The sequence below is a fragment of the Leuciscus leuciscus genome (assembly GCF_965113295.1).
Source record: "Leuciscus leuciscus genome assembly, chromosome: 8".
Lineage (NCBI taxonomy): Eukaryota > Metazoa > Chordata > Actinopteri > Cypriniformes > Leuciscidae > Leuciscus > Leuciscus leuciscus.
Window position 1 is genome coordinate 6,661,788 of NC_138732.1, and position 26,101 is coordinate 6,687,888.

The 26,101-nt window shown below is 37.2% G+C and overlaps 1 protein-coding gene across 10 annotated transcripts in view; it reads right to left on the reverse strand.

Moving 5' to 3' along the window:
- Nucleotides 1-25,725, reverse strand: part of gabra2b (gamma-aminobutyric acid type A receptor subunit alpha2b) — a 99,426-nt gene extending 73,701 nt beyond the window's left edge. Inside the window, exons 1-7 of one of the 10 annotated variants that reach the window (XM_082177056.1) lie at nucleotides 25,550-25,722; nucleotides 25,411-25,461; nucleotides 17,593-20,216; nucleotides 16,910-17,077; nucleotides 12,933-13,189; nucleotides 6,667-6,743; nucleotides 1,578-1,693 (exon numbers count right to left, since the gene is read on the reverse strand). In XM_082177056.1, the coding sequence (XP_082033182.1) occupies nucleotides 1,578-1,693; nucleotides 6,667-6,728 (178 nt within the window). In that variant the 5' untranslated portion in view covers nucleotides 6,729-6,743; nucleotides 12,933-13,189; nucleotides 16,910-17,077; ... (1 more) ...; nucleotides 25,411-25,461; nucleotides 25,550-25,722. Of the gene's footprint in view, nucleotides 1-1,577; nucleotides 1,694-6,666; nucleotides 6,744-6,953; nucleotides 6,978-7,124; nucleotides 7,394-12,932; nucleotides 13,190-16,909; nucleotides 17,078-17,592; nucleotides 20,217-22,003; nucleotides 22,023-24,811; nucleotides 24,881-25,410 lie in introns of those variants that run through there. The other 9 variants (XM_082177061.1, XM_082177060.1, XM_082177058.1 and 6 more) reach the window with 9 other exon arrangements.
- Between the last annotated feature and the right edge of the window lie 376 nt (nucleotides 25,726-26,101).

A 26,101-nucleotide genomic window follows, 5' to 3' on the forward strand; every position in this document is an offset into this window, starting at 1 on the left:
AGGCTAGTGATATTGAAATGGCGGACTACGGGACATAATTCCGCCATTTTACCGTTTTCTACAGTTTAAAGTGAGCAGCGCGTCCAAAGAACGGAGCGGTTCCCACCTCAGGGGCATTTATAGTATTTATCCGTGCGCGTTGCTTCGCTCACACTAAGATGTAAAGCGTCACATTAAGAGCTGCAGATGACGAGGTTATTTTAACAACAGTAGCAAAAACACGGTGAGCAGCAAAACAGATACTTTTGCTAAAACATTGGGAAAGAAAAGAGAATGCAGCAATTACAATTATTTTTATCTGTCATACAGATGACGCATATTTGACAATACTTTACCACCCCCCCACCCATTTTGAATTTCATAATAAATTTCATAATAAACAATGTTACGATTTGGAAAATAATTTAAAGATGGCATGCGAAGAAAAAAAACTTTGAAGTTATATAGTTAACTTTGTTTTGTGCTCAACTCATCTACTCATGAGAGTTTTGATTATTAGATTAACTACGTTGTTTGTTTTTAGTAGTTTATTACTTTGCAAAATATTAAAATGGTCCATACTTTTCATAAGAGGTAAACCCTGCACCCCCAGTATGTTTTATCAGTCCCAAGGCCTTCTATGTGCCATACACAAGATGTCTAAATTTAAAATAAATAAAAATCCTTACAAAACATCTGATATTACCTTTTTATATTCATATATTCATTCATATTTGACAAAAATATTTGCTTTTTTTGGTAAATATTGGTGAAAATTCTTCGACGTCACTGCTTTGGCTCTCGGGGCCCAATATTCTCATCTTTGATGACTATTTTGAGTGTTTCTGATTTTTTTTCTTTCACAAAGTACTACGGCTGCCCCGATGGAGATGTAACTGTTCCAATAAAAGTACCGTCCGGACCTCCACTGGGAAGGAAATATAGAGACCGGACATCTTTAACTGAATACCCCTGGTCTAGGAGAAACTGAGACACTCATTTCTGATTTTTCTTTTCTGTCTACGCCTATTAAAGGATGAACAACTACAGCGACAGACAAATCCATAAGGTTCACTGAAATCCTGCATGCCAATACAGCCTTTGTTAGCTAAACTAATCTGCTAATGGAGAAATGTCAGTGACACTTAAGCAGTGACAAAACATTTGAAAAAATGTATTTTATGTCAGCCAATGGAGAGCTGCTTCATAATAGCACAGTGTACGTTACCACACAAATCAATAAAAACAGGTGCTCGGTATCTCTCTTTAATCCGGGCTAATGTATTTCTGTTGTCACCGTAAGCACCATAATGTGCTCCTGGCTCCATCATCATAACTTCAGACAAAAACTAACTACACTGATGAAACTGCTAGAGATATACTAGATGCAAATGCACTTAAGGGTAAAGAGTTAGTGCCAAGCTTTGTTCAAATCCATTACTCTACAGACATAGCGATGCTTGTGGAAAGATAAACTCGACTCTGGAGAAAAGCAAGGATAATTTCAGCCTTCATATCAGGTGCTTATGGCATCTTTCATCTTTCATCTTTAACTGGATATCAAAAGCAAGCCGTTTAATTCAGACACTGTAACTCACCTCCGAGTCCGGGTCTCAGCCGGTTGTCGTAGCCGTCCAGCAGGCGGTCCAGGATGCGTGTGAAGAGTGTGATGTTGTTTTTGAAGGCATCTGTTGTGGCATCTGCAGACACTGACCTACACGACAAAAGGAAACGTCAAGAGTACGTGGGAACTTGATGGTCTCATCATGAACAGGATGGGAAAGACTTTAAAGATATGGAAAAATGAAGGCGATGAAACTACTGGCTGGCTGATTTTGAGGAATTACCTGATCTTCAAAATGCTCCTGACGTCTTTTAGGACTGTACTTATCCTAGTTTCACATGCTGCAAGTTACAGCTAAGATGTTCTGAGAATCATTGTACTGGATTCTAATTAAATTTTAAATCATAGATGCAGACTTGAGAAAGCTATTTGAAGACAGCATTATACTTAAGCTAGACTTTAAAAAGTAGTAAGCTGCAGACAAAGAAGCAATATAGATAACAATCAGGTTGTAAAATGAAACACATATATATATATATATATATATATATATATATATAATATATAGAGAGAGAGGATATCAATTTATGCCAGCCACCTATTTACATAGTAGCCTACATTTACGCTCGATGGTGTTTTAAGCCCCCAATGGCTCCTTAGAGGCAGCTAACCCTACCCTCAACCTTAAACCTACCCATCCCCTCGCTGCCTGGAAGGCGCCATTGGGGGCATAAAACACCAAACACCTACATGCACACTATGGTGTGATTTTTTCCCCCCCAAAATTTCAGCGGAAATCCGCCCTGTAGCTAATTACCTAATTACACTAAATAGAGCTAATAAAACACTGAATCAAAAGCATAATGAAAGACAACATTAACAAATAATTATTTTACTAACGAATTAACTAAATAAATAAATAAACAAACAAACAACATGCAGGCAATTTTATTGTTTTATAAGTAATTATTTTGAACCACTTCTTAATAAAACACTGAATCAAAAGCTTATATAAACTATTTCCTTTAACATAATATTTATTTGAATGAATGAATGAATGAATGAATGAATGAACGAATGAATGAAGGAATTAATTAATTAATTAATTAATGCATGAATGAATGACATGTAATTTTGACTTTAAGTAATGTTTTTTCAACCACTTAATAATTAAACAATCAAAGTTATAATGTTAAAAACATCATTAAAAATATATATTTATGTTACAAAATAATATATAAATATTAAATATTATGTCAGCACAATTTGACATGTTTCATTTGATTTATTTATAAAAAAAATAAAAAAAAAAATAAAAAAAATAAATCCAATGAAACATGTCAAATTGACATAATTTTTGGCCAGGCTGTCATACAAAGAAATTATGAAAACATGCAAAAACAAGAGAAAACCTTATCTTATATATTCTTCTTATATGATCTCTTATATATATATATATATATATATATATATATATTTATATTAAGACGGTTTATATATATATATATATATATATATGTATATATATATGTATATATGTGTGTGTGTGTGTGTGTGTGTGTGTGTGTGTGTGTGTGTGTGTGTGTGTGTGTGTGTGTGTGTGTGTGTTTAATCAAACTTGTAGGGTCATTAAAAACAAATATTCCCTCCAGACAACAATTTTGGTCACTACTGTACATACCGTACATGCATACATAAAATGACAGGCAGGCAGGCAATCTTGTATGTGATGACAATATTCTTATACATATTCTTTGAACTGACACGTCTAAACAAACAGTATTGCTGAAATGAATAGATCTTTTAAATGCATGACAGAAAGCGAACTATTCTAGGAGATTGCTTTGAAAACTGCCTTGGTTTGCTTGTGCACAATACAACGAAACATAAAAAAGCAAGTGTTAAGTCAGACAAAATTGCTACTTTTTGAAAAAGGTAGTGTTGTAACACCCCAACACCGCTCTGATGCTATTAGATCTTTCACTCTGTTGCACATGTTCTACTTACAGGAAAGTTTATGTGAAGCGCAACCCGGGAATATAATTAACATACTTAAGCATAATTGGCTTAATTAGCATAAGCAATCATGCATGCATTATGAGCGGCAACTTGATCTGTGTTCTAGCTGACGGTTAAACCCCTATAAATGTAAGAACACACTCTCTCTGTTTCAAAGCCTATAGGTATGTAGGTAGTGAGTAGTACTTGCCATTTTTTGTGAAATTCACTAACCATTTCTACACTTTCCAAGTATATAATGCTGCGTTCAAGCCATGTCGTGATTACCGTTAATTCGATATGACAACACTTCACTTTCTACTCAGGGCTGTTCACATCCTCAGACTATGCGTTTCTATGGCAACACTATTAACACCTAAATGAATATGCAGTGGTCAGGTGGTACATTGGTCGGAGCTCTAAGAAAATTCCCAGTTTACAAGTTGAAATCTCTATTTTGCAGTAATTACGACATGGCAACGCCTCCACGCCACTGACATAATTTTTGGGCTTTCCATGTTTTCACTGTTATTAATAGGTGGCGCTATTATGCATCTTCTGAAAGAGTACGACATCTCCTGATCAAACACATGCGAAGAAGATGCAGAAACAAGTGATATCATATGTAATCATATGCGTATGTAAAATAACATGATCACCAACATTAAACAGCATATAAATCAAAACTGTCTAATGTTACTGAATGAAATGTCGACCCATGACGAGCTACAGGACTGTGAAGCTTTAGGGGCGTTGATGGACTCGATCTACTCCATCTGTGTTTTGATCATCATTCTGAATCTGATCTGGATAGTCTTTAACAAAAACGCGTTTTTATCCGCTTTTTGCTCAAAATGTTGCTTTTATTTATTAAACTTACCCACATTCAAGTATTGATCAAAAAATGATACATGAAGCTTGAATAATTTATTTATAGAATAGATTTTTTTTTTTTTTTTAAGCAAAGGGTCTGTTCGTTCTTTTTATATATTGCATGTTCAGATATTCATACAACAAAATATTCTCTTGGCCATGACATTTTTGTGAAAATGATAAAAATATGCAGGCAGCATATTTGTTTTATGCTGGTGTTGAAAGAGTTAAAATTGACAATTGTGTACGCTATGCATTTGATGCTTTTTAGAGTATCTCATCTTTTAGATTAAAAACATCCTAATGTCAAACTCTACTGGAATCAACCATGACTCGTGTGGGTCGAGCTGTCGAGCTATAATGAAGTTGTTGTCTATGTAGGCAGCAGCGAGGAAGCTCACTAGGTTTTGGAAACGAGCCATAGATTGTAAACCGACATGACTGTGCAAGTTGCTCTAAACGTGATTTCCGTCCAAAACGCTCCAAAGTAGTTCAGCTGGCAATTCAGCATATGTATAATTCTGTTCTCCGCCACGGGGTGAAACCTCGGCTCATTATAAGGCAAATTTGTAGCTAATTCCTAAACAGGCCTGACATCCATCAAAAGTATTTAAAATGAGCTAATTACATGGCTTTAAAGCCGGTCATAATGTTAGCATTTGAGTGAGCGTAAAGCACAAGAAGAAGGATTTCAATATAATACCAACTCTTAAGGTTCCTCATCGGCTGGAGGACAAACCTCCCCTTTTGTGCTCCTTTCGCAGGGCACATCAGGCCCAGATTAGGGGGAGGTTTATCTGATCCCGTCCCGATTCCACAGTTATTCACTGCTCGTGGAACCCAGTGAAGCATATTTCACGGATCGACTTTATGACACAGGCAGGAGGATGGGGTTGCTTATCACATACATTATCTAGATTTATATGATATTGGTTTATTGATTGGTATTGCATGATGTGACCGTGTTCACTCCCAGGAGAGGGGTCTGTTTCAATGTTTTAATATGAATAAAAAGATAACAGGACATCATAATAAGTTCAAATTAAATTGATAATGAACCTGAGCTGAATGTGAACAGAATGATCAGAGTAATTATAATCCATGTGGTCCGCATTTAATCATGCGTTTGCAACAAAATCAAGGTTAATTATTGTTTGATTAGTAGAATCAAAACAAGCAACATTTAGACTAAAGACACTCACTGGCTCCCCCTAAACACACAAATGCTGCTGTTATACACTCAAAGGGAGAAACTATAGGTGTAAATGACCGTTCTGGTTGGATTTTACAATATTGTTTTTCCATTTTTGATTTTGAACTATGCCAAACTTTCCAAAACATCGGGAATGTCAGACTCAGACAATGTATAACATTTCCAAAGCATCCAAAAAAAGGCAATTTTATAAGAGACCCCTTATTTATGAAATTGCATGTTTGACATTTTCCATTATTATGAAAAGGCCAGAAATGAGGGATCAGAGATTCATGATTAGTCTATTAAGTGTAATTCACAAACAAAACACATTACTATACAATATTAGGAAATAACTCTTTCTTTTTTAATATAAAATATTACAAAAGATTCCTAACATAGACAAAAACATGTTCATACGTAAGTATATAAATGTATTTTAATTAAATATTTGGTTAAATAAACAACCTTTTGACAAATGGATATGGCAATTACCAACCACTAGATCACGATTACAAAAACAAGTGACGTTTGATATGTTTAATAAGATGTTTAATAGTAATAGGATTAGGCATAATTAGAATGTAAACGTTTGACTGGGTAAATGCTTTTATCTTGTAAAGCTAATTAAAATAACACAAATAAATCAGCCTATGCACCTGTAGTTCGTCCCCAGAATGGGAAAGCGCTCCTCGCGGTTCCACACACGCTGTTTTGCACCACCTAGAGGATTCATCCACGATCATGTACACAATTCGATGATTTCACAAAGGCTTTCCAACAACCAAACATGGCTGCATGAATTAAACTTGCATTAATTAATGTCTCATCAAACAAAAATGTCTTTGTCAGTCTTTGTTAGAGGAGCGCTTTCTTTTGGTGACCACCGGAGTCGTGCGCTGCGTAAAAGTCTCCAGTTACGCACGGACACAAGAGGCTTTGAGTCAATCCCATTTACCAGAAACGTGATCAACCGAAGGATATAGATATTATTTTGATGTATTATAAAGCACAACATCCCCGAACCCATTTACAGAGCGAAACAGACTGTCAATCCTACCTGGTGTGCCAAAACAGCGTCAACACGAAGATGAGAAGATGAAGCGCGAACCTCTCCCTCATTTCTGCCACTCAAACCTGTGTATAAGAAGACAAAAGACTGAATCCATAAATCAGTGAAGAAACTGAAACTGCCGATCACACAAACTAAAATGACGGGTTAAGTTGGTCCATAAGCGCACACAGGTCCATACGATCCACCTGATGAGCTTAGATGATGGATCCCAGACATTTCATTAATATTTACAGCGTGTAACAATTCATGATATGAATATCAATATCTCTTACAAACATTTCAGTTCACAAGATGAGAAAACCACGACCAAGTGACCACGACTCGCGCTGTGGTGATGATGACCTCCATGTAAATGGCAACATATGGTTAATAATTTCCACACATGGCCAGAAACACAAAATCCAGAACGGTGAAGTAGGCTACTCTATGGAAAGGACACCCACCTGTGATCCACCAGATCTGCTCTTTCCTTATGAATAAACGCTGATAAATAAAAACCGAGAAGTGAAAGTTTATTGCCAGCCGATGAAACCGGATCACGAGTGTTATTTAAAAGCGCGCACGTGGATCGGGAACGATCTTAATGAATTCCCATAATAATTCACTATAATATCAGATGCGAATGAGGGGTCTCTGATCCTCCACCGCGCCTCTCTCTCTCTTTCTCCCTCTCTATCTCACTCACTCACTCTGTCTCTCTTTAACTAACGCACCGACGCGCCTCGACGCCCCGTGATCTCAGATCTTCTTTACTGAATCTCATACTGCTCACAATTTTTTTTTTCTCTTGAAAGAAAGAAAAGGGGGATAACTAAAGAAAGAGACAGACAAAGAACTGGGTCCTAAAGACAGTAATATTAGGGTGCTGCCTGCTGCGCTCGCTCTCGTGCACACATACATCACAAAGCCCAAATATCACACATGTTGTGTAATGGTGTATATTTATTTGTAGTATTAAGTTTTTTAATCGATTAGTATATAATACAAATGCTGTAATTATTTACTCGCACTCATGTTGTTCCAAACCTGTAAACCGGTAGCCTATTTTTTGTGAAATTGTAAAGAATCTTTACACAGTTGTAAGAAAAAAAGGGTTCAATAGGGTTCTAGAGCTCTATAGGGTTCTTGACTCAATTTTTAAAGAACACTTAATGCCAAAAAAGAAATGTCTCAAATGATTGCATAAACTTTCATGTTAAACAGGTTATTTCTTTTTTTTTTATTATATATATATATATATATATATATATATATATATATATATATATATATATATATATATATATATACAGGGGCGATTCCAGGATTTTATAAATGGGGGGGCACAGGGGGTACCAAGAACCAGTGAGGGGGGGCCCATGGGAAATAAGAAAATTCAACTGGAAATAAATACTTGTTTAGAAAACATTAAGCACGATTTCAAAAATATTTGCAATGCCCTGCACCCTAATATAAAAAAAATTTATAAAAAAAGATTCTGTCCTCTTTTCATTCTCAACTCCCCCCAATTCTGCCAAAAAAACAAACAAAAAACATTAAGTATCGAAATTACACAGAGTTGCATGTAGTTATGGTGTTAGTTAACATTCTCACATTTTAATGTTTACCATGCCACAAATATTATTGTGCCTTTAGTCTTTAAAACAACATAAAGTAGTATATCTCTTTTATATTTATGTGGTGGAGTGCGCTGCCGCCGAATAACACTGACAAGTCCTCTCTATTCAGTAACGTTAGTCTGACGAAGTTACGTTAGCTAATCTAACGTTAAGGTCCTTGCACACTAACATACGGTGCGATATTTAAAAATATATACTGTAATTGAGTGTGTATAAGTTACCATAAACAGTGACGTGTCGAGGTGTCTCTCTCTCCTGTTTGAAAAACGCAGACCAGTGATTCTGCTTTGCGAATCGCAAATCAAGCAGTGATTGACAGCGCTCTGATCCATTGGCGTTGGGCATTGTCATGTTGACAGTAAATCTGTAAATGATGTTGGGGGGGCACCAGGGGGGGCCAATCATATTACAGGGGGGGCCGGTGCCACCCCGTGCCCCCCTTCTAGACACGCCCCTGTATATATATATATATTAGATTAGATTAGATTAGATTAAACTTTATTGTCATTACACAAGTACAGGTACAAGGCAACGAAATGCAGTTTAGGTCTAACCAGAAGTGCAATAGCAGCAAGTGCAGGATATACAGTGGTTCCATAAGTGCAGAACATGGATATGTACTGAATAAATATAGAGTTGAATACTATTATAAACAAAAATTTACAGATAGATTTGTCCTATGAATATAATATACAGATAACTATTACTGTGAACAGAATTTACAGCTAGATATGTACTGAATATAATATACAGATGGCTATTACTATAAACAGAATTTTTACAGATAGATATGTACTGAATATATATATACAGATGGGTGTTACTATAAACAGAATGTGAGCATAATATACAGATGGCTATTACTATAAACAGAATTTTACAGATAGATATGTACTATGAATATATATATACAGATGGGTGTTACTATAAACAGAATGTGAGCATAATATACAGATGGCTATTACTATAAACAGAATTTTACAAATAGATATATGTATAAGTTAGGCTAAAATGAGCAGTATAACAATGGATTTAAAGTAGTGCAAATAAAGTTTGGACAGAAGCTATCCGAGTGAAAGTGCAGTGGAAGTAATTGCATATTACAGTTAAAGTACGGTATTGCAAATGTATATGTAAACAGTCGGTACTGTAAATAAACAGTCGGCAGTGCAAATTGAGCATATTCCAGTCAAGGTAGTAGTGCAAGATGCATATGTAAACAGTTGTTTCTATAATAACAGTCAGCAGTGCAAATGAACATTATAGTATTGCAAATAACAAAATGGAGGCAGGTGTGAGGAGGGAGAGGAGAGTCAATCAGTATATGAGGGGAGTGGGATCAATGAGGGTTAGAGTTTAATAAAGAGACAGCTCTGGGGAAAAAACTGTTCTTTAGTCTGCTGGTCCTGGTCCGGAGGCACCTGAAACGCCTGCCGGAGGGCAGGAGAGAAAACAGTCTGTGGGCTGGGTGAGAGGAGTCCTTAAGGATGCTGCGAGCTCGATGCAGACAGCGTTTCCTCTGGATGTGCTCGATGGCAGGTAGTGGAGTCCCAGTGATGCGCTGGGCGGTTTTCACCACCCGCTGCAGTGCCTTGCGCTCTGCAACAGAACAGCTCCGTTACCACACTGTAGCACAGTTGGTCAGGATGCTTTCTATTGCACAGCGATAGAAGTTCACCAGGATAGTGGAGGAAAGCTGATTCTTCCTCAGTGTCCTCAGGAAGAAAAGGCGCTGGTGAGCCTTCTTGACCAGGCTGGAGGTGTTGGTTGTCCAGGTCATGTCCGCCGAGATGTGGATCCCCAGGAACTTGAAACTGGAGACACGCTCAACAGCCATTCCATTGATGTGGATGGTGTCGTGTGTGCCTCTTGACACTTTCCTGAAGTCCACGATGAGCTCCTTCGTTTTGGTGGTGTTGAGGAGCTGGTTATTTTCAGTGCACCATGTGGCCAGGTGCTTGATCTCCTCCCTATAGGCAGTCTCATCGTTGTTGCTGATGAGACCAATCACCGTAGTGTCGTCCGCAAACTTGACGATGGAATTAGATCCGTACACAGGCTTGCAGTCGGAGGTGAAGAGGGAGTAGAGAAACGGGCTTAGCACACAGCCCTGTGGTACACCAGTGTTGAGTGTGATGGACGTGGAGCAGTTGGAGCCTGATCGAACATTCTGGGGTCTGTTGGTCAAAAAGTCCAAAATCCAGTTGCACATGGAGGTGTTGATGCCCAGGTCTCCAAGTTTGGCTATTAACTTAGTTGGGATGACAGTGTTGAATGCTGAGCTGAAGTCAACAAACAGCATGCGTGCATAAGTGTTCTTATTGTCCAGATGTGTGAGCACAGAGTGCAGTGCCATGGAAACTGCATCCTCTGTGCTCCTATTGCTACGGTAGGCAAACTGGTGTGAGTCCAAACTGGTGTGACTTTATATATATAGTGATAAAGTATAGCTCATGAGCAGTTTAAGTCATAAAATGTAATTAAAATGAACAATGAATTACAACAATATTAGCTAATTAAAATTATATCCATAAAATGATCCCATGATGGGAACCCCTAAAAGGTTCTATATGAAGTGTCTAAAAGAAGCCTTTAAGATTCTATATTAAACCTTTTCTTAAGAGTGTGGAACAAGATAACACAGAATTATGTTAAACAGGGTTAAAAATGACCCCTCAAAATTGCATGAAAAACTCATATTGAGAGATTATATATATATATATAAAAAATTTAAATCTAGATTTATATATATATATATATATATATATATAAATCTAGATTTTAATTTTAAATCTATTCTAAAAACGTTAAGATTCGTTGGATTCTAAAAACGTTAAGTCACTTTCCATCTGTCTGTTAAACAGGGGTCTAAGATCAGGTCTTTTAGTTATGCATTATTAATGGTGAATAAAATGATTTCCACATGAAAAATCAAGCTCTCTCTCCCTTTCCTAGGAATATTTGATGTCCCACTGTGATATCAATAGCAGGGGGTATCGCAGTAAAAATGTGTGTGTGTGTGGACGCATGCTGAATCACATAACCAGACACAAACTTTATCTTAATCTAGCAAATATGTATTAAACATCATGCCGTTCAATAATATTTTATGACCCTATCTGCCTCGCAATATTTATTTATGCCGGGGTGGCATTCATATATAAACCAACAGACACAATGAGATCCTGCAATGCTAATATAAAAATAGGAGACAGCCAATAAGTTTTCCCAGAATCTTCTAGACGTCTGTAGCATCTTTTGAATAAAAAACAAATGAACAAATCTCACTATTATACCAGTCCAAATATTCAGTCAATTTAATTGCAAATGGCTGTATTCTGCACTAATTGCATCTGTCTGATGACTCTAAACAGGCAAGTAAACTTATCTTAAAATAATTTTATTTAGTAACCTGTATTAGCTACTGATTAGGTCCAGATGATGAATTTATAATTGCCCCTTGTCCCCTCCAGATTCTGCATAAATATTTAAAGCAAAAAGGCAGCCGTGTTGGCCAGCGGCCCCAAGAAGACAGATGAGAGTGCAATGCTACACGCCAAAGCAATTGCCAATGCAAATACACATTCTGCGGTAGAGTTTGATGCAACATTGTGTTGCTATGAAAAATGGTGTTTCTAAGCATTTCAGATGCTTTGTCAAAGGCATGGGTTTTATTTCAGCCCAAAATTTGAAATATAATTGTATTGACTCAACCAGGCTGGTGAGAGTTAGAAATTTTCACACAAAATTGGATCAGAAAGGCAAAACAATAATTTTTATTGTGGAGATAATTACATGAATGTGTCGACAATATAGCATGCTAATGTTTCAAATATTCGTCACTGCATATTGCGAACTGTTTTTGCATATTAAAGGCAGGGTGGGTGATTTGTTCCAGAAACATTTTTGTTATGCTGGTTGAAAATCTCTTCACATCCTGATAGCAATCATTAAGATAAGTGGTCTAAATGTAAGTATGTATATATGTGTGTGTGTGTGTGTGTGTGACGTTATACTCAAATGTATGTGTTTCAATGGCAAAACTATCAACGCCGAAATGAATCTGCAGCAGTCAGGTGGTACAGGTCAGCGCTCTTTAAGTTGTTTCTGTTCATTATTATTGTAATGTTATGTGCTTTGAGACACGAGGTACGCTGTCTCTCGTGCCACTTTTGTTTGCTCCCTGCTGTGTGCGTTCATATGTTTAACATGTTAACATTACTGGAAGAAAGTTTGTTCATAACTTCGAGTCAGTTATCTGGTATTTAATAATGTTCTCAATACATTTTGTACATAGTTCATGTTAAGTTTTTATATGTTACTACTTTGTTCAGCAAACATTCAAAACGATTTATAAAATTGAATGTTACCCTTACCGTTATCACAAAAAAAGTGTTTTTGAAACATGAAATAAAATGGAGAACATTCAAAATAACTTTTTCATAACTTAATGTGAATATTAGCTACAAATGTTCTTAGAAAATATTATAAGCTTTGCTTCCAGTTATTTTAGCTGTACAAAAACACTCTGTTATGCTGCTTGATATTGCAAACTGGTATTTGTTATCATAGTACTTTAATCTGATATCATATTCATAACCATAAACACATTTTTATAGCCAATTGTCTCACCGTTTACTGCACTTATTTATTCTTCTAGGCATTTCCCAATAGCGTGGCAGATGAAGTATCGCACATTCACAGAAAATAAATGCGATCTGCCCCTCCTGTGAGCGCGCGTCCCATCAGGCCTGGCACGAGCTCTCAGGTGTTCAGTTTCACACGGTTATGCACATGTCATCGCTGGCACCGAGTGTCCGACACACAGAGTCAGACTGACTCCAGCAGAGCCGCTCACGGGCCGCACTCGTCCGATGAGATAGAGGTGTCTGGAACACAAGAACAGTTTCATTTGAATTATGCTTTGTTTGGATCCTTTACTTTTGCAGCACGACTTAGGTTGGTAGGATATGTTTTGTCTTAGCGCACACAGAGACACATTAGGCTATATCAAAAGTGCAATGAGTCACAGTTAGTAGCCTAACAATCAGTCTGAGATCCATGAATTCAAAAGGAAAAATAATAATAATAAAAATAATCATAATTTAATCAGCCTCATATCCTTCAAAACTCAATATGGATCTTTTTTCTTCAAAACAAAGTTTTGCAGAAAGTTATTATTCTCTCCAAATTGTAAATTGACAACATACTGTCGAGCTCCTAATTAGATAAAAACACAATTAAAAGTATTCAAAAAAAAAATCCCTGTATTCTAAGATCATCTGAAACCATACAATAGTTTTGTTTGAGCAACACCAACAAATCTCATTCGTATATGATTGGTCAAACTTTATATATTGTGTTCATTTACAAGATGCAAGTGTGTGGCGTCACTCAACAGCAATCATATGACTTCATAAGACTCAGAATACACTGCATGTGTCTATATGTTCACATGTTTTTGTGGTGCTTTTTAGGGGCTTCATTGCTTGTTGTCATTATACGCTTCCATTGTAGGAAAAAACTGCATGCACATCTTTAAAATATCCTTTTAAAAGTAATATAATTTTTGGAATGACTTGAGCATGAGTACATTTGGGTGAACTACTCCTAGCATCAAAATATTTGTGCCAAGATACACTACCATGCTTTTATTTTTTTATTTTTTTAAGAAATGAATGATTTTATTCAATGAGAATGCAATAAAATGTTCAAAAGAAAGACTTAAAAAGATATATATTTTAAATAAATGCTGTTCTCTCGACCGTTCTATCAAAAAATCCTGAAAATGTATGGTTTCCACAAAAATATTAATTGTTTTTATCATTGATAATAAGAAATGTTTCTTGAGCATCAAATCATCATATTAGAATGATTTCTGAAGGATCATGTGACACTGAATACTGGAGTAATGATGCTGAAAATCCAGCTTTGATCACAGTAATAAATTACATTTTAAAAGATATTAAAATAGAAAACATTTATTTTAAGTTGTAATAATATTTCACAACATTCCTGTTTTTACTGTATTTTTGATCAAATAAATGCAGCCTTGGTGAGCATTACCGACCCTAAGCGTTTGAACAAATACCTCGGAAATGGCAGACACTAGCTGGAAATCCCCGTTCCATGTGGGTGAACAATATCTGTTTAAATCTTGTCATGTTTAAAATGCATTAGCTCTGAGCACTGCACATCTAGCACACCTTTCTGCTGTAGTGAGCAGTGATGGAGTAAGGCCATCGTAAACCAGTGGAACCTCAGAGGAATATTTCATGCTATCTTGACAATACTAAGTACATATGTCAGTTTTTTTAAATCTGATATTCCTTTATGACCATATGGACACATTGGTTCAGCTTTTAACATGCCTCATAAGATTTGTTTGAGATGATTTACTGCAACCCAACGGTGTGTGTCTTCATCTTATATTTCAGCTTAAATCCCACAGGAGGTGTTTCTCTGTGCGACTCGATGTGAACATACGTCTTCCCTCTGAAGTACGATAACACACGTGCTCCTCGGTTCCTGCGAGGAACGTGGGCGTCCAAACATAATTTCCTGGGCTAATAAATAAGGTTCTCCTTTCCTCAAGCTCAGCTGCAATTTTGATCTTTCTCTAATTGCGTTTTCAGATTTCCCCCATCTCTCCCTAAGCAATACCTCTTATCAGCAAAATCTGGAGACTATAAGGAATCTTTTATTGGTTTCTGTCTCACGTAACAGTTTGAAATCACAAATTTCCAATGCCAGCACAGTTTTAGACTGATAAGATATAGATAATAAGATAAGTCACATGCAAACGCAGGTCAAAGGGTTCTTTGTGTTGTTGCTGTGTTGATGTGGAGCTCATATGCATGCAGGCGAGTGAGTTAATTTTAGAGGTTAAAAGAAAAGCTTGACAAATGGCAAACTAATCTAACACTAACAATTTACTAGTATCACTATTGCTATTGCTCATGTTAAAGGTTAAAGACAAACAAACCAATTAAATTCTAAGCACGTAGTATTATTTATTTAATATATTATTTATTTTATAGTATATATTAGCTTTTATTTTAATTTTAGTTTGTCATTTTGTTATGTCCTTTTGTCATTTGTATTATTTTAGTTTTTTGTTAATGGCACATACACAGTAAAAAGTTATTGTTGGTTTAACTTAAAATATAAGTAACCTGGTTGCCTTAAAAAAAATAGTTAACACAATGAAAGAGATTGGTTTAATCAATAGAAACTCAAAATATTATGTTATCTGAACCACATAAATTATCTAAGTTGATTTGACAAAAGAAAACAAAAACAGTGAATTTTTTTATTATTTTTTTTACAGTGAACTATATAGAGCATAAGGAACAAATGAAAGGGCATGCATAGCAATGGGCTAAAATCCTTCTTAGCGAACACAGCAACACTGGGCAAACACCCAAGCATTGAACTAAAAAATCTATATTAACGTTAGTTCTCTGAAAAAAAAAATCTGATTACTTATTCTTTTAGAGCAAAAATCCTGCAGCCACTCTGAATGGCGGAAAATCCATTTTGTCCCTTAAAAATATGAAGCATTTAGCATATGCAAGGGCACAATCAATTAAATGTGTTTTTCAATAAGTGGACAGGGAGAGACAGAAATCGAAGCAGGAGAAAAGAAATGGTGTCTTGTAGGAGCCAGGATTAACCCAGAACTCCTTCAGTCCAATCAATGAATCAACGGCCCTGTTTACACACGTTATTAAAATGTGTTTTGGTGGATCGGATCACAAGTGGATGACGCTAAATACAGGTGTAAAAGGGGTCCAAAACATTTTGAGTTGGTCCACTTTCGACCACTTCCAGATGTAGTCGAGAACACATTCGCCTGGATTGATTTCGTAGTGGAAACGCTCATGTGGTCGAATGTGTTCGAACAGCCACAAAATACGCCTACTCTCCGCCTACTGACCTAACCCGTGAACATTATGGGAAGAGCTCTAGCCAGACGGGATTTAAACTGTCGGCTGAAGACCCAAGTTTGGTTTGAAGATGAAAAACATACCAAGCACAATGTTCTCTCACCATTCCTGATTTCTAACACACACTCACAGCGTTCGGCTGGTCTTGTGGCTGTCAAAGTGGAAATTAAATCTCTGCTTAAGTTCCGTGTGTTTTTCAGTAGTCTTCGGTGTGTTCGTATGTAAATTGCGTGAGCTTATTTCGTCCATTAGATCAAAAGATCTGAAAAAGCCGATACATTTACCCTCCCATAGACCCTCCCCTCGAAGAAATGACGACAGAAGTGGTTAAACCTGGACAAAAGAGACGGATTAAAACAGCAGGTGTAAACAGGGTCAATAACGGCCAGGACACACACACTGCAGTCATTCCTCAGGACTTTTGAAGACTGAAGTGTCACACTTTTTAACTGTATATCTATTTATCTGTCTGTTTTTATCATTTTAACCAATCAAACTTCTTTCTTTGTGAAATGTTTGGCTTAAAAAGTGTTGCACATGGTTGCAGTGACATTCAAAACACTATTGGGGCCACTGCACTGATTATCCTGGTCCGGGTTATGTAGTGTGTGTGTGTGTGTGTGTGTGTGTGTGTGTAGGTGTGTAGGTGTGTTGCTTTACCTGAAGGCTGTCTGTACCCTCAGGATGGGCCGCACCGACCCCAGGAACCTTCATTCCAAATGCTGTCAGTCACGATTCAATCAGTTCTCATGCTCCACTTCATCAGTTCTGAGTTCAGCCTGACCACTAAATCTCACAATTACACCCTCTTTCATATGAGTAGATGCCCTGTGTGACATGAGCAGCAAAACATAAAACAAATAAATAAAACATGGACCCAGAGCAAATGGGAATGTTATTCTTGCATTCTTATCAGCTGAATGTCAAGAAACCTGTCAAGAACAGTCTGAGTCGTAAGAAAACAAAACCAAAAATAAATTAAATATAGCATTAAAAACTATTTTAGGGCAATTAAGATTTTGTTGTATTTGGACAATGTCTTCAACACCCAATTATACAAATATACAGTATATGTATAATGTGTATGTATGTATAATATTATATTATATAATATAATAATATATAAAGTAAATAAATAAATGTAAAAAATTTAAAAAGGTCCAAAAATATCCACTAAAGTACAGCAAAACATGTTTGCTTGATTTTAACATTTGTCTTTAATTTTTTACTGTTTTAGATGTGTCATATGTCGCTCTGTTGCCCAAATGTCAATAGACTGCACAAGCAAACAATGAACATGAAATGATCAATTATGTATGAAATGTTCTAATCTATCCAATTACCTTAATTCGCAGTGAGACGGGCTGTTTGACATCACTCAAGCTTTCTGCTGCTGTAAACGGGAACACCGGTGTTTTCGGGTCTAAACCCCCCCACCTGAGAGCCAAGGGCCCCTGCTGAGCGCATACGCCACCTGAATGCAAACTCTTCGTTTGTGATCATAACAGTTCAGCGCTTTACGCTGAGCCAAATTACATCACCATCTGCACCACTAAACACACCTGTTTGGAATGATAATGTAGAGACTATAAATACTTTGTTACAGTTTAGCACATCACAGCAGTATGGCGACGAGGGTCACCTCTGAGATAATGGCACACATTTCCCATTTGAGTTTCATGCACTGAACCATTTCATGCAAATGACTAAATCACACAGCAAGTTCCTCTGCCGGTGCAACTACTAGCTATTAGGAGACAGTGACCTCTAGTGGTTGCATTAATAAGTGCACATTACAAACAGGCAGGCCAGAACACTAGAACACTAGAACACCAGAACAGAGGCAATTGATAAGGTACATTACTATTGCACATACTTATTTTTACCTGATGGCCAATAAAACAGGTGAACAAATCCCATAGACTTATTAAAGGAGGAACCTTAGTCATATAACAACACACAACATTTTGGAGACTTGAGGCCTGACCCTGTTGACTTTCCCGGGAAAACAACCACCAACACTGTATAAAAAAAACAAAAAAAAACAAAAAATTGTGCCAATTATTTATAATTATAACTCAAAATGTTGCATTGTTTGTTGAGATGACACAAAATTCCAAGTTCATTAAACTTAAAAAAAAGAAACAAAAAAACACCTAGCAACAATCTAACAACCACCCCAAACATCCTAACAACCACCCAGTAACCAGCCAGAACACCTAGCAACAATCAAACTACATAAGATACCCTAAAAAACACCTATCAACCAGCCAGAACACCCTAGCAACAATCAAACTACATAAGATACCCTAAAAACCACCTAGCAACCAGCCAGAACACCCTACCAACAATCTAACAACTACCCAATACACCCTAACAACCACCTAGTAATCAGCCAGAACACCTAGCAACAATCTAACAACTACCCAATACACCCTAACAACCACCTAGCAACCAGCCAGAACACCCTACCAACAATCTAACAACTACCCAATACACCCTAACAACCACCTAGCAACCAGCCAGAACACCCTACCAACAATCTAAAAACCACCAAGCAACCATCCAGAATATCCTAGCAGCCCTACATCAGTCTAACATTGTGGTGAGTTTCGCACAAACACCCCTCACTTTTTTTATACATGTAAATGGTTTGTTTCTGTTTCAGTGATGGTTTTGACAGGCTGCCACATACAGTATAGTAGCCTATACATGCACAGAGATTGATGGACTACATTATCGACTTCATTTGATCAGTGTCCTGAGCTGTTACAGTATAAAACACTGAAAACCAAGCTAACATGTAATAGAGACCTTTTGTAGTCCCGCTCCTTTTCATCGCTGCACTCGTTGTGTTCGGTCTTCCGGTTTGTATTTCCTCAGCATGAAGGTAAGATCTTACGGGTTTATGAATGAACCGCTCATTTTAAAATCTTCCCGGTACTGACATTTGTTAATGACATCCACTTCAAACATTACAATGCTCATGATAACTTTCGTAAACTCTACAATAAGTAAATCCACGTCACCAGCTAATAGAGAGCAACAGTCGGGTTGAAAAACTGAAATAGATTTTTAACAATAACTTATAAACCTTCAAAGAGTGACCTACTTTGAGCAATGAAGCCGTCAGCCCGCATTATTTCAACTTAGTTTTAAAATAATCGTGTTTACAGGAGAATTGGTAGTGAAAAACTACATTACCTATGATGCTATACAGAAAATTCCACCAATCAGAAAGTCGAAACGAGCAAAACAAAATAGCTGCTTAGCTCCGCCCACTTCCATGAAGTACTGCGAATGACGTAGGGTCGATCTCCCTACACTCGCAAAATAATTAAATAATTAAATATTTCAATATTTCAATATATATATAAAATATATTGTTTATGTTTTTTATTTGAATGCTGTTTGCAATGATTCATGGGATTGTAGTTCTTTCCCTCACTAAAGCCATTAACTACACAGTTTTGTACCTTTGTATTTTTGTCCAGTTTTCAAAAACTTTTTTGCTTCAAATCAAAGTTTGAAATTTGGGTGGTTCACATCGTAGCTGGTTGGCTTGGTTTATGGCTTGTAATACTTTAATGAAGACTTAAAAATCCCTATTGGAAAATATGAAAGGAAAAAAATACTTCTGGAACCAGCACCGCTGAAAATTTTGTTGGGCACTGTTGCACTCTATTTCTCTTAGACACTTGTTTACACTTGTTGCGCACTTGTTTATTTGGCGCTTAAGGTTTAAAGACCTGTTTTGCATAAAAAAAAAAAAGAACTGCAACATCATAGACCCTTCAGAGTGTCAACAAAAGTGTATTTATCATTTTATGAAGGATACAGTGTGTCCTGGTTTTCAAACACTCATCACACGCCCATGTGAACAGCATGGCAATCAGCTGATCTCTGGTACTGATGCTGCTGTTTCCAGCTCTGTTGCCTGGGTAACAGCATCACTCACTCAGAGTGACTGAGGAGGAGAGAGAGAGAGAGAGAGAGAGAGAGAGAGAGAGAGAGAGAGAGAGAGAGAGAGAGAGAGAGAGAGAGAGAGAGAGAGAGAGAGAGAGAGAGAGAGAGAGAGAGAGAGAGAGAGAGAGAGAGAGAGAGAGAGAATCACTCATCCATAATCTCCCATTAAACTACAAAATTAGATAAACTATACTACCATCAAATAACCATAAATGTCCTTCTGCTCAGACACGAGCACTTAACAAAAGCTATAAATCATCATTATTCAAGATACATGTGTACTTGGTCATTTTTAATACATTACATAAAGGAACAAAAGGTAATGATAAAATGGAGCAGAGCATCTTGGTTAGTTGCTGTAGAGAAAAAGGAAGTTAGGAGGAGACTGGGGCTAGTTGTCACAAGGACATTTTGAGTCAAATGACAGTAACAACAAATGCTTTATACTTTACTTTTTTATTTATTTTTATTTATTTATTGTTAAACATTTTTTATGATTTGCTTTACTAAGAATCCCTCTCCAGACCACTGCACTCATTTACACTTAACAAACTCACTATAACACACACACACACACACACACACACACACACACACACACACACACACACACACACACACCCACACACTTTTATGTTAGATGCGATTGATCACGATTTGACAGCAATAAATGACACTAAAATCACTTTCTTTACTTTAATCAACAACAAGCATCTTAAAATTAGTACTCTAATAAGCTTCAGTGGTCTCTTTGATCATAATATTTCCAAAAAAGAAGCTTTGCTGTGATTTTAATACACACATAACCGTAATAATAAACTATAGATCAACTCATCCTGAAGCACTTGTGGCGAACATGAATGATCCGTCAGATTCTTTCTAAGCAATCAGAATTATGATTTTTGCACGTTGGATGATAAAGTGGGTAAAAAAAATTATTAAAAAAAATCAGATTTTTAAAAGCAATTTCTGAGTGAAAATTGTTTCAAAGTAAATCCTACACCGTTTATTTTTATTTTTTTTTATTTTTTTATCTTCATATACAACATTTTGACATGCATATAATAAGAACATTACATACTGTACAGAACAACCTGGTATAACAAATAAAAACAAGGGAAACATAAAATTATTCCTACATCAAGAACAATGGTGGTTCATTGTTCCGAATGACAGAACAAATCCTCTTTGTTTGCTAATAAAAGCCACATCCAACCACACACACAATACGCAGACGGTCCTATTCACCAGCTTCACCGACGGGGGTTTCTCAGCACTTTTAATTGCTAATTCACTTCAAAATGTTGTTTCCAGGGGAACAGTTACTATGGACTGTCTGTGACTGTCAGCGTTTATCAAGCTTTGCCACGTGTTGCATCACACGATAGCAACAGACCGTCAGAAAGCAACATGCTCACATACAGTACAACATCAGAGTATTGCGCAAATGACAGTTTCAGACAGATCTTCTGTTGTATTACATATCTTACTGAAATATGCATTATATTATGGATGAATGTGGTTTCATGCATATGCATAAGCGTTGTCATGGAGATGCAATTCAACTAAATGAGTAGAAACGAGATATATGAGTCTTCTGTGTGGGTAGTTCTGATGACTGTGTGTGTGTGTGTGTGAGTGGGGTTATCCTGAAATCCACAAGAATATATGTGGGGGCAGAATGTGATGTGAGAATGTGAGAACATGTGCTCGAACGTGTGTGTGCGTGTTATTCATCCACTTGTGCAAGAAGGCACGGCAAACATTTCCCTCATAGAGCATAATTACCGTAAGTGAGTTGAGATTCAGACACAATCTGAAGTGCGGCCAACCTGCGCCTACTCTTGACAGCTCAGCATATGATCTAACAGAGGCAAACGCCCACCGCTCTCCTCTCCCTCAGATGCCTGAACCAAGAGCATTTAAAGTACAAAAATAACCTTCACAGCTGTATGCCAGGAGCCCTTTAACTTCCAAATGTACAGCTTGATTGCTGTCATGGCCAATAGGAATACATGGTTTTAACTTTAGCCTGTACTGTCATGTTTATATACTGTATATATGAATGTGGTGTTTTATATATCTGAGGTCTGAATTTATATATAATCTGAAAGGATACTGTTGTCCTGGATGGCAGCTGATCCAAACACGTACAACACTGTATGCTACTGTATGACCGCAGACGCACTCAACTCTAACACTTAATTCATATGTCTGGCACTATATCTTATAGCTATAGAGTAGATTTTATAATAAAAGCAGAAAAGGCAATACTTCTTATTATAAAAGCACAGAACAAGTACAGTAATGTAATGCAAAATGTATTTATGCTGGTAAGAAATCATGGTAAAAATCATGGTTGGTTAAGTCATTATTATGACATAAAAGGTCATAAAGATGACTAATTTAAATCATAAGTCATAAATATGAGATACAAGTTTGCATGTCATAATTTAAACTTTTAACGTCACAATTATCATAATTATGATTATTATGATTTACCAAAGCATTATTGTTTTTCTATTGTGGCAGAAATAGGCTTCCATAGTTTGGTTTACTATTGTAGGGCCCAGTCGGCCAAACGACGGTTTCCAATAGAGCGGGCGGAGGTTTACTGCGCGTTCGGTCTTTTCAGCGTCACATTTGAATCCAATTAAACTTTTATCTGACTCCATTTTATCATGTCCTAGCCTGGAAATCCAGACCTAAATCTGAAAGATTAATGGTCTGGCATCGACTAATGAAAATCGGCAGCTCGAGGGGCGGCACCAAGCATGCATTTGAAAATCTCACTGCACGCAATTGGATAACACTACGACCAATCACAACAATAAACCCCATTCGCTTAGCTACCAGTGGAGCTAACTGGTAGATTAGACTCTTACCGTATCCGGTCGGCAAAACAGCAAAAACGCCCTTCTTGCAAAGGAATGATTCAAGCGCCGTCTTCTGTTCCTCTTTTAGATAAAAAGCCAAGTCTAACTCGTTCATTGTAGCGGCCAAAGCCGTTTCAAACAACTGGTGTTCATCCATAGCCATATTGCAATGTTTACTAATGACTTCGACGTCTTGATTGGTTGTAGTGTTATCCTAGCCTGGTTAAAACCAGACCATTCTCAGTAGTAACTGAGTTATGGTCTGGCAAAGCTTCATTAATAATTCATTTCCAAAGGGGCGTCACCAACGGATGTCGCTCAAATGGCTCTGGGCGCAAATGGATAGACCTAAAACCAATCAGAGCGATCGTCATCGTGTAAAGCCATATGCTGCGTCCCTAAGTTACACTACGCCATTAAAGTATGTACTCTTTTTGTGAAGAAAAGGTATTTACTTTTGAATGTGTAGCAAAAAAGTAGGCAAGCTTTGGGACATACTATTTCGTCATCTTTATCGGACGGATCTGTCGCGTGTGTCCTGTCACGTAAACTGCCCTGTCAATCATCTTGTCACAGTTAAAATCCTCTATTAAATCTAATTTCATTTCCCACCGTTTCGGAGAGAAATGTAGTAGCACGTTCATCTGCCAGTGGGTCTTTCATGGAGACTGTCCTCTTGTGTTTGCAATTTTAATGTAATAATGCATTTAAAGGTTGCTGCGTCTGGCCTGCGCAATTGGATAGACCTAAAACCAATCAGAGCGATCGGCATCGTGTAAAGCCCGCCCCAACGTTTCTGATTGGTGCCGCGATTTCGAGGGATTAGAAATGGGCTTGAATGAGCTCTTTGCCAGACTACTTGCAGAGCAAATCTAAATTTGCCGGAAGTTGTCTGGGTTTTCCCAGGCTAGTGTTATCCAATTGCGTGCAGTGAGATTTTCAAATGCATGCTTGGTGCCGCCCCTCGAGTTGGGGCGATTTTCATTTCTCGATGCCAGACCCTTAATCTTTCAGATTTGGGTCTGGATTTCCAGGCTACCAGATTCCTATAACACTTTGAGTCTCACACCAGCCGGGTATACAATCTCATAATCACAAATTTGTCAGCCTTGCTCATTAGACAGAGGCGATTGACTAATATCCTAGATGGCCATACTCTACTTACTCATTCTAGAATATATTATTAGTCCCTATAGATCTGTACACACTTAATTAAGGTAAGATTATATATCTAACCAGAGGTCATGGTCATTACCACAGAACCAAGCTGACCAACTTAACTTCTTCTAATGGTAACTTTGTATAATCATGCCATGGTTTCCCAACGTACACTTAGTTAGAATAATATTACAATAATCAGAGGTTGAGGCTCACCCCTATTTAGATTGGTCTAACAACACACTGTTGCTCTAAACGGAAAACCCATTATTAGCCTCTACAGTCTAAACATGACTAATGCCAATGTGTTAGTCGGAGTGGAGTGCTCCTCTGCTTCACCTAAACTGTATTTTAGTCCGTTACTAACCAGAGCGTAAATCTGTGGTGCTATGGATTAAGCGTAATCTACTAAATTAACAATTTCAGAGTAAATCAGAATAAATCCAAATGTAACCATTTATTAATAGTCAAATGTATCATGCCAATTATATAATCAATTCAAAGATAACCAGTACAAAACATAAAATGCTCTGGAATAAAGAATAAAAGATGCATACCTGACATTAGAAAAAATACATGACGCTGTGTGTCTGAGGATTCTTCAGATTGAGACGTCAACTAACAATGGGGATTTGCATTTATCAAGTCTTCAGACAAGAGACAGAAAGAGAGATTGTGTGTGTGTGTGTGTGTGTGTGTGTGTGTGTGTGTGTGTGTGTGTGTGTGTGTGTGTGTGTGTGTGTGTGTGTGTGTGTGTGTGTGTGTGTGTGTGTTTTCAAATAGCAACAGATTTTCTCAAAAATTGCTTACTGTACCTTTAAACAAGCCCTTTAGTGTGTTTTTTTTATTTTATTCACAACCCTCTTGTATCTTATTGCTTAAGTCATACATAGCCTAGTTTGTGTCAGTTTAGTTAGAACATACAAAGCAATAGATAATAAGATTTTTCAATTATCTTTTCTTTTGATTGTCTATCTTGGGAGAATAATTGTTGTTGCAGTACCAACTTTGACCAGTAGAGCTCTTACTTCTGTGATGTAAATTGCAAAGCAATGTGGTCCGATCTCTATCGGACAGGTTGCAACATCAAACATAATATTCTCCTAGGCAACACATTCATTAAACAGAAAAAAAGTTAAAAGTTAAAACAGTAAAACTCACAAAGTATACAGCCAATACTCAAGTGCATTGACGTGTAGCGCTGATGCTGAGCTGTTGTTGCATTTAGTTCATTATTAAAGAGAAAGAGAGAGAGAGAGAGAGAGAGAGAGAGAGAGAGAGCAATGAACACAAGAAATACCCTGCAGTGCGTGGATGTGTGTGTCCAGTCCTCCGCTGGCCAAATCTGAGGCCAAATCTTATTATCAGAGAATAATTGCTTGGCTTAAAATTGCCTCCCGCAAACTGCCCATTCAAAACAGTCACAATAAAAGCTATTTACTGTTATTACTTTGAAGCAGCTGTTGCCATGGCAGCAGCGGTTATTTTTGGAGGGAGGCTGACTGTAATAAAGAGGCCAGATTTGCCTGAGAATATTTTTTAATGTGATAATGCTTCTTGTGGAGATTATGATAGATGCTGAATGTTTGATTAACGTCTCTTTATGGAGGTGAGGCGGCTTCTGTCGAAAGCTTGATGCTGTGAACGTGTACGTCTGGTTTTATCAGATAAAATGTTTCGCCTCTCTACATGAACTTTAATTTGTCAAGTTCCTGTCTTATTTTCTTGTCATAACTCCCCAGGGGCACGTTTTTGTTGCTCGGAGGTCGCTCTTTCACGTCTCAGTAGGATTAATGGAGTTCACAGTTAAGTTTCCGTGAAGTTGCAAGATGTTGTTTCTTCTAAAACTCCT